Here is a 13,990-nt window from a genome sequence, read left to right as displayed (position 1 = left end):
ACACACTACACGATATTCAAAGTTTCAAAATAAACTTATTTAATGCCATTACTTCAAGTTCAGGCTAAGATCACATATAACCTTTTTTTTGGTAGAAATACTGGATTCAGAAGCTCTCACTCCTACATTGTGCCTTGGACTAAAGCTGAATCAATGCCCTGATCTGGCCGTAGTGCATTCTCAAAAAATCAGCTGTCCAAATGTGAGCCAGTAGGTAACACAACACAGACCAGAGATGGCATAAATCTTAAACTGGTATTGCTACCAAATGTTTTGCAACATAAACTTTGGCATATATCAAAGTTATGGGACAAAAGATCACACAGTACCCCCTCGTTCCCCAGCTCTGGCCTGAAATTTGCTGCTCATTAAAGACATATGGATAAGCAATTGTTTCACTATGCATCATCTCAGAATACCTAACTATATCTGAAGAGTTCAATTAATTTATGCTTGCAATATGATTTGAACAGGTGAACTGTTACAGGCTAACTCAAAAGAGCTAGTATCAACTCACCTTTGTAGTAAAACAAGCAATAATCAGCAAGCACAAACCATCGTCTTTTCCATAATCGCATTCCAGAGCTATCCTGAAATGCAAATGTGATACGCTTTTCATTTCAGGGAAGTTAACAGCTTATCATGCAATGCTGTACCAGTGAGCAGTTTAGCAGAAGTTACCTAAATATGGTATTAATTGCAAAAACAAGCGGTTTATATTTTAGCAAAATATTACATGCTAAGAAAGATAAGAAGAAAAACATCCAGCTATAAAATAATCAGTGTAGAACATTCAAACTGCTAATTTTCCTTAAGGAATTAAACTCACATCCAAGACGGGATTCAGATTAACCTTACACATAACCAATGCATATTTTATCAAGACAGATTTATCCTGCGATAAAGAAACAAAGTATGCATCTGAATGGCACAAACTCCAACAAGCATTGCCTGTAGACCAAGATGAAAATCCCAAAGAGCTGAAGTATGACCTCACATTTCAGACAATGATCCCCTATAATTCTACAGTCAATCTCCCATATGTTACCCATACCTAAAATGTAATTTAATCGAATATTCCTTAGGAAATAAATCACTGTGCATAATGTGCACATTTTAATGAATTAAGATATAATATGCCTGTGGAGAACTAGATATATCTTTACATATTTATCGCCTTGTCAAAATGAGTAATATTAATATTGAAATTAGTTTTAGAAGCTTGTAAAATTGCCAGACTGTAACCTAAGCAAGTACAACTTATTCAGCTGAGGTAGGCTTTGATGAGAACAGCAGCATCAAAAGCATCTTCAGGCTTTAAGTGCTTGCAAGTAGAGGAAAGGGGACAGAAGGAAATAGAGGAATGTTGTATATGCTATTTCCCTTCTCCTTTCTGCAGTCATATTAAGTACGCAAGGACTTTCTTCCCCTTCCTTTTTTATACTACAATGCTGTCAAACACATACTGTGTCTGAGTTCTGATTCTGTCCTGAAAACTAATGGACTTGGGTAGTGGATGTCAACAGAGTTGATAGCAGAATACAGCTCTCCATGCAGGAGGAAGTGGATGGCTGTCAGCAATTTCACTTTCCCGTATATGTAGAATCATAACTGTAAGCCTTAGCTTTCAGCCTTCTCCTACTCATCCCTAAACCTAGCTGCTGGATCTCTGATGATAATTTGATGGACACTGAGTGCCAAATTAGAAGCAGGGAAGTATTCTCATACAACAAACTGCTTTATTTACTTTTTGCACTCAAGGATGTGCTTCTGTCAGCTTAAGAGTTCAAGATGGAGCAGCTGAAAAATTGTTTGTTGGATGAAATCCTATAATCCAGCTTTTGCTTGGACACTGGTCTCAGTGACAGCAATGTGTGGTGGATGGGTCCCTGTCTCCCTTCATCTTACCCCTCCTGCTTCTGGAGAACAAAGGGTGTATGGCTTGGACTTAAGCCTTTGATCAGGGTATAAGGGCATAAGCAAGCAGATGAAATAAGGCCTTTCACAGCCAACTGGGGGTTTATAGTGTGTTCTGAGGGAGACTGAGATCAGCATGGTAGCAAGCCAGCAGGATAAAACAGGGAAAATAACCAGATTTAGACAACAAAGTTATAGCCTCAACATTTAACCATAATGGCAACATTCATTTATCGTTTCCACTTCTGAATCAAAACTGTCCATAAAACTTGGTTTTCACACTTGCTGAGCACGAGCCCCTCATTATGGATGCTTCTGGAAGTACCCAACACTGCCTTTCATCACCAACATTCAAGCTTCTGTTTTTTCAGTTACTTGGAAGGCACCTACTTTTACCTGATGATTGTATTCAAGTATTTGAACAGAAACAGATTACTACACGCATACCTGTTTGTGTAGCCAGCCTCTTACTATAACAGGAACATTGGGATTCCTCCTGATAGCTTGTTCCCTCTTTCCAAAGCTATGAACTTTGTTTCCAGCCTTCACAACCTGTAAAGTATAATGTAACAGTGGTTTTTAAAACGTACCAAGACTCATTTCATATTACAAATAACCCCACTGCAACAATTCATACTTCATTACACAGTAACAAAGTATTTATAGGATTTTCAAGTGCAAGTAAATAGACAATGATATTTACAGCACAGCAAAGTCAATCTCCCACTTTCATGAACATATCAGTGCCAGGACAGTCTGCCAGCTCCTCACTGAACAGCAGCAGCACTGGTGACTGAAGTCTGAGAGGCAGAACTGCTGAGTTTTGGCGTGCTTGGGAAGTACTTTTGAGTGCACTACATGAGCTGCATGCAACTCTTTCTCTGCAACATGGTACAAGTCTCTTACACACACAGGACTCTGTGCGCATGAATCCTACTCATGCTGCTTGTTGTTTCAGGTTGGTGGTTTTTTTGTTGGTTTTTTTTTTTGTCTTCTTTCCTGTTTAGGTTCTAACAACATTGATAGCTTAATAAAATTCTTGGACTTTGACCCAGCAAACAAAAGGAGAAGACAGAGTGACGCTGCTAAGGAAGAGACTGAGACAGCAGTAAGTGGAAATGTAGGTGGTTATGGCGTAGACAAGTGGTCTGTGCGGTGGGTGGGGAGCTGGCTGACAGGCCGCACCTGAAGGGTGGTGATAAATAGCTCCTTTTCCAAGCGGCAACCTGTCACTAGTGGAGTCCCCCAGGGATCAATATCGGGCCCAATGTTATTCAACATCTTCATAAGTGATCTGGACAACGGCATCAAGTGTAGCCTGATGAAGTTTGCTGATGACACCAAGTTGAGTGGGGAAGCACACACTCCAGAAGGGAGAGCTGCTCTGCAGGGACATCTGGATAGGCTGGAAGATTGGGCTAACAAGAACCTTATGAAATTCAACAAGGACAAGTGTAAGGTCATGCACCTGGGAACATATAATCCGGGAGTGCAGCACAGACTGGGATCCACCTGGCTGGAGAGCAGCTCTGTGGAAAGGCACCTGGGGGTCCTGGTGGACAGGAAGCTCAACATGAGCAAGCAGTGTGCTGCTGCAGCCAAGAAGGCCAACAGGATGCTGGGTTGCATCAAAAAGGGCATCATCATCAGAGATAAAGAAGTTATCATCCTGGTCCACTCAGCGCTTGTCAGGCCACACCTGGAGTACTGTGTACAGTTCTGGTCCCTGCTATACAAAAAGGATGGGGACAGGCTTGAAGGGGTCCAGAGAAGGGCCACCAAGATGATGAAAGGACTGGGAAGCCTGCCATATGAGGATAGGCCGGGACAACTGGGTTTGTTCAGCCTTGAGAAAAGGAGGCTTAGAGGGGATCTCATCACCATGTACCAGTACTGAAGGGGTAGTTACAAAGAAGACAGAGACTCCCTTTTTACATGGAGTCACATGGAGAGGACAAGGGGGAACGGACACAAGTTGCTCTTGGGGAGATTCCAATTGGACAGGAGAGGGAAATTTTTCACATTGAGGACAGTCAACCATTGGAATAATCTCCCCAGGGAAGTGGTTGACTCGGCCACGTTGGACACCTTTAAGAGTCGTCTGGACAGGGTGCTGGGCCATCTTGCCTAGACTATGCTCTTCCCAGAAAGGTTGGACTAGATGATCCCTGAGGTCCCTTCCAATCTGTGATTCTGTGAAATCACGAAGTCTAGGTAATGGTTTGTGTTTTACTGCAACCTCAGTTTTGACTCAGATGGACAAAACTATTTCAAAAACAAACAAGTAAAGCATATCAGTCTGAATAAAGACAGCAAGAATATCTGGATGAAAAATCTGCCTGTTCTTTTCCAATCTCAGCACAGTTTGCTACTGCAATTGCTTTAGAAACCTGAGGTGCACAAACCACCCTTACAGTTGCTCCCCACTTCTCCAAGGAAAGAGCTGTCCAGATTCACTCCCTGTCTCCTTCCTATAATACCTCCTTTGTCCTCTCAGCTGGTCAGGGTACTGATTCTCTGTCATCTGCAGACAAACAGCAGTCTGGAAACGAGCACATTTGTCACACATATGATATGATCATATCATAAAAATACCTCAGCATGCGGCTTCTGCCAGTCAGGCAACATGTGGACTAGAAGACAGCATAAATAATAATGAACTATGATAACATTAAATGGAATCTGTTAAGTTTTAGGCCAGGCTTTACCAACCCGCACTAAATTTCACAAATTTCAGTAGACATAAACACACATCTTAATGCAGGATTAAGATAATAGCAATAATAGCAAAAAGCAGTAAGAAAAAAAAAATCCGCTTTTCCTTTGGTACTATAGCATATAAAACAGCAATGTAGATGTAACACTTATCAGGAGATATCAAAGGGCAAATTTTACTAGGCAGTTTCCCTGAAGTCTGACTACCAGGAAGCAGCATGCTGCTTACAGCTCTGCTGAGAAGTCAGGTGAGCTGCATGTCAAGGTCATTTCTGTGAAACGTCCTGGCAGAGGAGACAGGAAGGATGCCAAGTGTGGGCTTTTCCCTAGGAGTGACACCTCAGTGACAGTCTGCACAAGATTTACCCGTGGCCCAGGGGAGCACAGGTGATCACCTGAGCAGCCCAGCCATCTAAGGCAAAGCTAAGAAGCCAGGCTGTAAACAGCAACAGGTTTCTGAGCAAATGCCCCTGCCATTCAGCTGGCAATACCAGTTCATGGTAAAAGCCAGGTGAGGACGGTATCACCGAGATCTCCCAGCCACTTCTGTGACATACTTGTGCTAAGGCACTCAGCTAACAGGCTGCAGAGCACTAGCTTCGTGCAAACGCAGCGTGTCAATTACAACCATGAAATCTCTCTTGGTACTCACTCACAGACCTACAAGCAACACAGTCTGAGACTAACAGAAGGAAGAAATACAACAGGCATTTTGTGTTCATTATTGAAGATATTTCAAAAGATAACTGTGAACCTGTGTCCAAATATCACTTCGAATGAATACACAGAGATGTATTATGAGGACAGCCAAGCTCTAGATGATCATATGATCACCAGGCCAAGCCATATATGTTTTCTATTAAGAAAAATGAGAAGTAATCAAGTCAGTCAAGATTTTTAAAAACTGTTGCCAAATGTTAGATGCAACAGCTACATTAAAAGGATGATGAAAAATGATGAGGCCCAAACTGTTTAAGGCTCTGAAAGTCAAAAATATATGCTTTGCACCTGAACAGAAAACAGTTCACAAAATGTACAGAATTGAGTTTCCTGATTTTTCTTCCTCTTATTTATCGTAGAAAGGGTGGATGAATGGAGGAACAGTTGAAGTATAGCTGATCTAGGCTGACAGCAGGGCTTAAGTTTGATTTTTTTCATCAGACCCCCTGTCAGTGATCAAGCACTTTGATTCTCTGACTTTGTTTTTCAAAAATGCAGACCACATTGTAGAAAAGTCATCCTTGGACTTGGTCAAAAGACCAAAAAATTTCAATTACATGGGAGGGGGAAAAGTTTTTCTATGGCTGTGTATTCTATATCAATACAATACCCTTAACAGAAACAAAAAAATCATTTACGGTACTTTATGTAATTAAAATTTTCTTATCACCTGTAGTAATAATCATCTCATTCTGTTCTGGAATAAAACAACGCATAACAGATTCTGAATATCAGGCTTTGCTTCCATGGGCTAGAATAAAAAGTTAGTTTAAAAGAAAAGGTATATTTTTAAAACTATTTGTCTGTACTGCAGTAGTCTTTTCCTAGCTTCAAATATTCTGATATTATTGTCATGTGTTGAAAAATGCAGGTCAGAGCAGCTGCCTGTTCCACTGAAGACAAAGTCATCACTTTTGACTTCAGTACATTTGTTACGCTGGCTTTTTTGTGAGTGACTCATAAGTTTTTGCAAAAAAACAAAATGTCAAGACCAAAATTTTCAAATCCCTTTTTCATCACTGTGTCATCTTCTTCCTTATAGTAGCCTCCAGCTGAGAAGGAAAGTTGCTAATTTAATTATAAAATGTAACTTTTTTCTTTTAAAACTGGACAGTAAAAAAAATTCAGACAGCCTTTCCTCTGGAACAGATTTTCTAAATAGCAAAAAGGAAGACTCTATCTTGGTAAAAATATGCTTATATAGATACACGTAAGAGAACACGTAACTTTCCATCTACAAGGAATTAAAAACAAAAAAAACCCAAACAACAAAAAAACACACACAGAAACCAACCAACCAAAACCCAAATCCAGAAAACAAAAAAACAAACAGCCCAGAAAACCTCACCTGTTTAGGTCATAAACTCTTCCACTGAAAAAATCACAATGTTTCACTAAAAAATGAACTCACAAATCCTTTCAGTATCTCTAAGTAAATTAGACAAAATCCTTATTTTTCCAGTAGCAGAAATTGAAACTTTCAGAGATTCCTGTTCTTAATATTGAGCATTCATTGGCCCTGAACTAATCCCTGTGTTCCGCTCCGCACAGTCCCACAGAGCTGGCACAATCGCATACCTGTCACAATTGCCTGTTTCTCTCAACTGCTAGACACATTCTTTATTTACCTCTTGTAATCCTCACCAGCTCATCCTGGAAAAGTACCAGCAACTATAAGCATCGTCAACAATTCAATTACTTCTCTTGCCCAGAATCCATCCAAAACACACTCTCAAAATGTAGATGGTAATAAATACATTACACTACTCTCCTTTATGCTTCTGACTTGGCCATATTGCTACTGTGTGGTGCAGTAACATTTACAAGCTTCCATTCACATCATCAGATGCTTTAACACACTAAATTCCAAATGTACCTTACTCTCAAACTGAATCAGACCTTTATTCCTCCATATCCTTAATTTTTAATCAATATTAACCATATTACAAGCCATTTCTAATGCAATTGAATTGGCTATGAACAAGCAGATCTTTGGGAGAGAGAATGATTGTGGTTTATCAGCATGCCCTTTTGCTTTTTATTCCCTCAACTCCATAACCCTCAAATTTCAAAAGGAAAGTAGACTGCATTTGGTCTAAAGTCTTCCAGATGACTTATTCAGACAGTGCCAGCATCAAAATGGTGGGGCCCACCCCAAGAATCTATGTGCACTTCTGCAACACTGCCCATCTCAGGTGACTTACAAATATATTTATATGCACATCAATAAAACATAATGACATTTCGGTAAGTATAAGCCTCGTTTTGGCTTTTTTCTTCTTCTTTCCAACACGTTCCTCTTGCTGTATACTGTACAACTGACAGTGTTGGACAGAACATGTGAAATTGTCTTTCCAAACAATTGCTTTTTATTTCAGAATTCTTATTCAATTCAACCTCAGACTTGAGCACTGCAACCAGCAAGCCAGAAGTCATCATCTCTTTCATCTTGAACTGAGAACGACAAACCTGCTGTACAGTTGGCAGCTTACCTTCCCCCTCTACCCCAAATGTAGCAATTGTTAGCTGTCAACCTTCTGCAGAAGAATCAAGTGGAAAGCCATGTACCCGTTCCTGCACTTTCTGATTTGGTACTACTTCAATGTGCATAGCTCTATACAAAAATCAGTTTGAATTGGGCCAGGATTCCAACACTAAACCTACACAGTTCTGTGATGGCATTTGCAGGACAAAATTATGAAAGCATTTCATAAAAGATAATAATTAGCTATGGGTAGCTAGAGACCTTTGCCATGACAAACAGAACATGTCTCTGGCTTCATGATTGTGTCTCAAGTCTGCATCTGGGAACTTATGCTTTGAAAGCCTGATTATGGAATTCATGGAAGAAAGCATTTAGAAACAGATAAAAGGATCTTAAAATCTACTTTCAAGATGCCTAAAATCAACCTCAAAATAGAGGACACACTTTACAGCTTTTGTTCTCATTGCTAGTTTACTTGAATTAATTTTGTGTTAGGCTGTGAAGGAAGTTAACAGATCTCCTTCTGACTCTACAGAACAAAACCAGCGATTTCAAGCCTGGAAAAGCATGCAATGATGAAACAAAGCGTATATATAAAAGAAGATGTTGGTTCTCTTGTCTTAAACTCCAGTAAAGTCTTTATTGAGGGCCTGCAGCAGGATGGATCTTATATAAACAAACTTGGTGGAGAAGAAAAGTACAGGCAAGCCCCCTATGAGAGCTCTATTCAAAGTCTAAAGCTGCCATGTATTTAAAAAACACCACACCTGGGAGCCTGCCAGAAGCATGCGTGGCCACTGGACTGCAAAATAAATAGAAGCAGGGACCAAAAACAGACCAATTGAAGTTTTGGGAGGTGTATTCTGGATATTCTCCAAGCTGTGATGGAAAGAGCATTACCCTCACCTACAGCTGTGTGGTTCTGATGTCTCCAGTGAACTAGCCTCTAGAATGAGGGCAGCCCTGTATGTTGTACCCAGTCACCACCTTTGATCTCACTGTTTTGCAAAGCCTGGTTAGATCAGTGCAAACACATGAAAAACTGAAGCAGTTGAAGGGAGCCAGTGCCAGAGAATGCATACTTTTTGGCAGAAGTGTGATCCTGGGTAAGTTAAAGCCAACCGCATCACTGGAGAAATCCCCAGCTCAAAGCAGAGTATTAGGTCCCTATTAAGTTTGCTGGTTTTAAGAGTGAAAAAATGAGCCTTCTCCCTCTAATGCTGGCTTAAAAAATCAGAATAAGGACAAATACAGTAAACACAAACGCCCAAGTACGTTAGTGAGTTCAACTGTTAGAATATCAAAAATAAATGTATCAAGTAATTCAGGTAACCTAAGTTTACTGTTTTCAGTGATAATTTCAACTAGTACTTTAAAGATAAATGTATTCTTGAGATTTGACACACGACGATCTTTGTGTTGGTCCAATAAGCTATACGCTTTGGATGAAAAAAAAATTTTTTTTCTAGTGTTTGGGTTTTTTATCTTTTCATGAAATTATTTTCATCTTCTCCAATATTCACCCAAGAAATTCAAAACATTAGAAAAAGGTTCTAAGTGATTCCAACTCAACAAAAGTATCTTTGCAAACAATTTGGCAAAGTCCTTTCTTCAACTCAATTACTTAACAGGCTTCACACTTCCACATTTAAAAAAAAAAAGCCTGAGAAGTTTAAAAACTACAGTCAAAGTTAAGAAATCTATCTTATCTCTGCTAATTCTTCCAATATTGTTTTGCTTATTTTTATCCAGCCCACTCCCATTCTCACTGTAGTGTAATTTATTATAAGGTCAAAGCAGCATAAAAAGAGTTGGTGATCCCTCAAGTACACCACTTTATTATATTTTGTGCAATAATAAACACAATCCCTTCATCAATGCCAAATAACGGATTCTATGCGTAAACTGCATTGTTTGTGCACTACAGTGATGGCAGAAAAGTATCTAAGTTGTTACTAAGAGGAGGAACAGCAGTAAGGTTTCATGGAAAACTAAGAACTGCAAATAACGATTCCTGGTATTCTGCAGCACTTATTGCCATATACACTGGACTATCAAAAGACTTGCTGGAATACGAGTAATACTTCCATTCTTAAGAAGCCTCTCAAATTTTACATGTCACAATAGTCACTATTTTTCAAATTATCATTCAACACTGTCATGTGGGGATATGGTACTCCTACACAGTAAAAAGGTTTTTGCTTGGGTAGAAGATATTACCTCTTGTTTGAGGTAACTTACTAGAATTCCAGGCTAAACCCATGGTCCTATTAAAATAGCATTTTAAAAGTTTCAGATTTAAAGCAACTGAAGTTCTAATCATCAAGCTGAAACAATAGCCTTTTTTCTTTACCTTAAAGCCAGGTTTTGTATCAATAGCAGATGTAGTTACTGCAGTGGACGTTTCACTGACCATGCTTGAAGGTCTTTGGTTTATTTGTTGCTTGGACATAGATGAATTCTGTCTAGAAGACAAACAAAAACAGATAATCTAAAGCATATTGTTTCAAACAGTCAGCTTTGCCTTTTTATATTTAAGATTCACAGTGAGCAAATGAATGACAGACTAGTCAAACACCTCCCATGCAACTGCAACTTCCTTTGCACCACTCCTATTATTTTGATTACAGGTATTTCTCAAGCAGATGCTGCCAGTGACATCTGATGATTGGTATTTGTCAATGTGGCAGGAGGAATAAACCTGTCAAATTGTAAATCCAATAGAAAAATCAAGATATAACAAAAAGCACTCAGCGAAGATAAGGCTAATGTAGAGAAACTAAACTGTGCCCAATTTAGAGGCTTAGCTGCCAACATGTGGAAGAGCCAGTACTGGGGTGGGAAGCGTAAGAGCCTGCACTTTGCAATAACAGGCTTCCCATTTAAAAACAAAGTGAGAGTCTTTCACTAACTTAATGTTAGATCTTTGAATCTGCCCAAAATATGATTTATACTACAATGTGAAGTATTAAAATACCTTTTAAGTGAACTGGTGTAATGCGTAGCAGATATTGTTAGAAGTAAATAACTTCTGAGACATAGTAAGATTCAAGAAATCTTGATAACGAGCTCAGATGCTGATACCCATTTAAACCATAAGTGAGATCAATCCTACCATAAGAACCTGTTCAACAAGTAAGAATTCAGTACAGCTGCCCAGGTGAAGAAATGAGAGGATAAATGGAAGTGCAAAATCTTGTGGAATCCCATATGCATGTTATGAAGAGAAGACTCAGCAGCCAAGCTTGATATCAAATTGTGAATTAAACCCACAGGTAGTATTTTCAAAAATCATTAACAACAGTTTAGCAAATTGTATTTTAGGACCATGTATCAATACAGTTACATAAGAAAAAAAAACCAAAAAACCCCAAACTATTAACAACTTATGATTCTCCTTTTCGCATCTCAATAAGTCTCCAAAACCATTAAAAAAAAAAAAGACAAGGCACACAAGCCGCACCAAACATTACTGTAGCTACCACTGAAATTCAATCCAAGTCTGAATGAAACAGAAAACAGTAATTCTGAGCAGTCATCACTCAGAAAAACAGAGAAGACGACTTTGCGATTGTAGTAGCTCAACAGAGGGTTTAACAGAGGACAAGGTGTTTGCCACCATTGCTCTTCCTCAGTTACAGCCTGAACAATTACCTGCCCAAAAGCTTTTATAGTTGATTTGGTGGCAGGGAAAGCACATTTTCCTATTTTGTGGCCACAGTTTCAATTACGCTTGCAAGGAAGGAACACAACTTTGATCCCATTTCCTTTATGCCTTGCTTATGTGGCACAAATCCCTTCTTTCTAGCTTTTATATCTAAATTCAGGTCCAAGATATGAGAACAAACTACAGCAAGATGCTAAAATCCCTGGCCAGCCTTTAAGGCATGAGAGCTTCATCACATCAGTTTGAGTCAATTTGCTTTACCTCTTATGGGCCAGGTATCCTACTTCAGCATTAATCACCTTTAGGAATATCCCGTTTCAAAGAGCAGATTAAAGCGCTTCCCGTATATAACGCTGCCTGCCTAAGCTATTTCTGTTGGTCAGACAATCTTATTATTTGCTTTTGACTCATCCTCATTTGTTCCCTTTCCATTTCATAAACTTTCAAAACAGGTAGAAAATGCAGACTTACAATGCGCCCGCATTTTACTTGCAAAACGGTCTTACTTGCCTTTTCCTAATATTCACTTATCAAAAAGGTTCTATTTCCCCGCTCAAGGTAACTAAACAGAGAGCAGGCATTTCAAGGAGGGAGTAACATTTACAGACATGTGATGGTCTTCTGCATTGCCTTCTCAAAATGAATCTAAAGTATTAGATTTTATATCATTAAAAGGGCCACTAGAAATGAGTTGCAAAAGTATGAAAACAACACATATCCAAGGTAAATGCTTGGCCTTAGAAGACACAAACTTTCTCTTCTTCCTTGAGGTGTAGATTCTTTACAATGTCTACACCACAAACTATTGAGTTTTATACTGTAGGACAGTCACATGATACATGTTATTTTTGATAAACACGATACATTCAGAAAATCTGTAGGCTTTCCAGACTATAGATAATCTGATTAGATTACATTTATTCATTTTATAGAGTAGCTATTTCATAGAGATCTAACTTTCTCAGGAAAGACAAAAATGGAAAATAAAATTTAAGTTTCAACAAACTGGAATTAATTTTTCCAACAAAATATTTCCAACAAAAACTTTAATATAGAAAGAGAAATAACCCCAGAGGAATGGCTTTAATGTACCAGTGAGGGTAGGCAAACTCTGAACAGATTTTCACTATTCCATAAGATACTGTTTCACAGTAGATTAAACATACTACAGTTAAAAAATAAATTGTAGGAAAACTACAGAGGAAGATTAGCTTTATACATTTAACAAGACAGTCACTATCAGAAAATCATAATGCGATACAGAAGAACAAATGCATAATTTCTAAGCATTTATAATATGGCTGTTTAGCAACTTCTCTCCCACTTGCTACTGAAAACAATCCCTGCCAATAAATCAAGCTTTCCTTTTCTACTAGTACCAAGATTAATTATGAACTTCAACTGGGAAAAGAACAAATTCACAATGAGAAAAATGTTTTTTAAAAAATATGTGAGGTTGTTGCCCTGTGGAAGAACTCACATAGCCAGCAAAGGAGACGGTAAATACACCGAAAGAGAAAATACGTTATTATTCTCCCCAAAAAAGCCTTTGGCAGCAAACACCAGTGATGTAACCTTTCTGTACGTAAGATATAACAGAAAACACCAAACAATACTGAAAAATAATTTAAGTACTCTTATATAGTAGTCCAAGGATAAAATAGATTTGCATGAAATCAGAACATAAAGAAACTCAAGTATTCAAGTCTCTTAACAACTAGTTAATATTCTCACTCTATTTTTAAAAGCAAATAAAATACGCAGAATATGCAGAATTACCTGAAACATCCCAGCATGTTAATGGAGTTAACACTGGCCTAATAGTGTTTACAGATTAATCTTTAAAAATAAGTGACTACAGCATTAACTCTGTGCATTCAGAAACATTAGTTCAGAATCACTATTAATAAACATGTTTGATAATACCTGTTTTTCAGGGCATCCCATTCTGTGTTCATGACGCTGGTTTTTTGTCTATTTTCAGGATAGTTTTCTTACTACCTCCCCTAGGTGTGTGCATACACATGCAGAATTGCAGTATGTACATTTGGAAATCTAGTGCCTTGTAAATCTTTTTAAAATACTCAAAAATAACACTCTATATAGCATCTCCTGTCAAGCAACTCCCTGCTCTACTTAAATAGTACTAGTACATCTACGGAAATCACATTTACCAGCTAAAAGAATTACATGGCCAATACCTGCTTGATTTAAAAACAAACAAACAAAAAAACCACCCCACCACCCAAAAAACCCACTGAACACGAAAAAAATTATTACACCAGTAGCCCATATTGAAAATGCAATACTCACAAGAGAACGCATTCCTTTCCTCTAAAGGATCACAAAGATTAGTCGACTTAGAAGATCCACATTCATACCAGCAACTAAAGAAGTTTATTTTGTTGAAACCAAACACGACACAATAACATCATGTCAATTTAGTTTTAATACTAGTAAATCTCCTATTCAACTAGATAAAAAAT

At 38.4% G+C, this 13,990-nt stretch overlaps 1 protein-coding gene across 12 annotated transcripts in view; it reads right to left on the bottom strand.

Moving 5' to 3' along the window:
* The window catches only part of PLEKHA7 (pleckstrin homology domain containing A7), a 181,299-nt gene that overhangs the window by 59,182 nt on the left and 108,127 nt on the right, over positions 1 to 13,990 (bottom strand). For all 12 annotated transcript variants that reach the window (XM_075094687.1, XM_075094680.1, XM_075094681.1 and 9 more), the window contains 3 exons: positions 10,191 to 10,302; positions 2,365 to 2,469; positions 518 to 590 (listed from right to left, as the gene is read on the bottom strand). In XM_075094687.1, the coding sequence (XP_074950788.1) occupies positions 518 to 590; positions 2,365 to 2,469; positions 10,191 to 10,289 (277 nt within the window). In that variant the 5' untranslated portion in view covers positions 10,290 to 10,302. The remainder of the gene's footprint in view (positions 1 to 517; positions 591 to 2,364; positions 2,470 to 10,190; positions 10,303 to 13,990) is intronic.

This window comes from Phalacrocorax aristotelis, chromosome 5 (genome assembly GCF_949628215.1).
Source record: "Phalacrocorax aristotelis chromosome 5, bGulAri2.1, whole genome shotgun sequence".
Lineage (NCBI taxonomy): Eukaryota > Metazoa > Chordata > Aves > Suliformes > Phalacrocoracidae > Phalacrocorax > Phalacrocorax aristotelis.
Note: the sequence above shows the minus strand (reverse complement) of the source record. Positions and strands in the feature narration are given on the sequence as shown.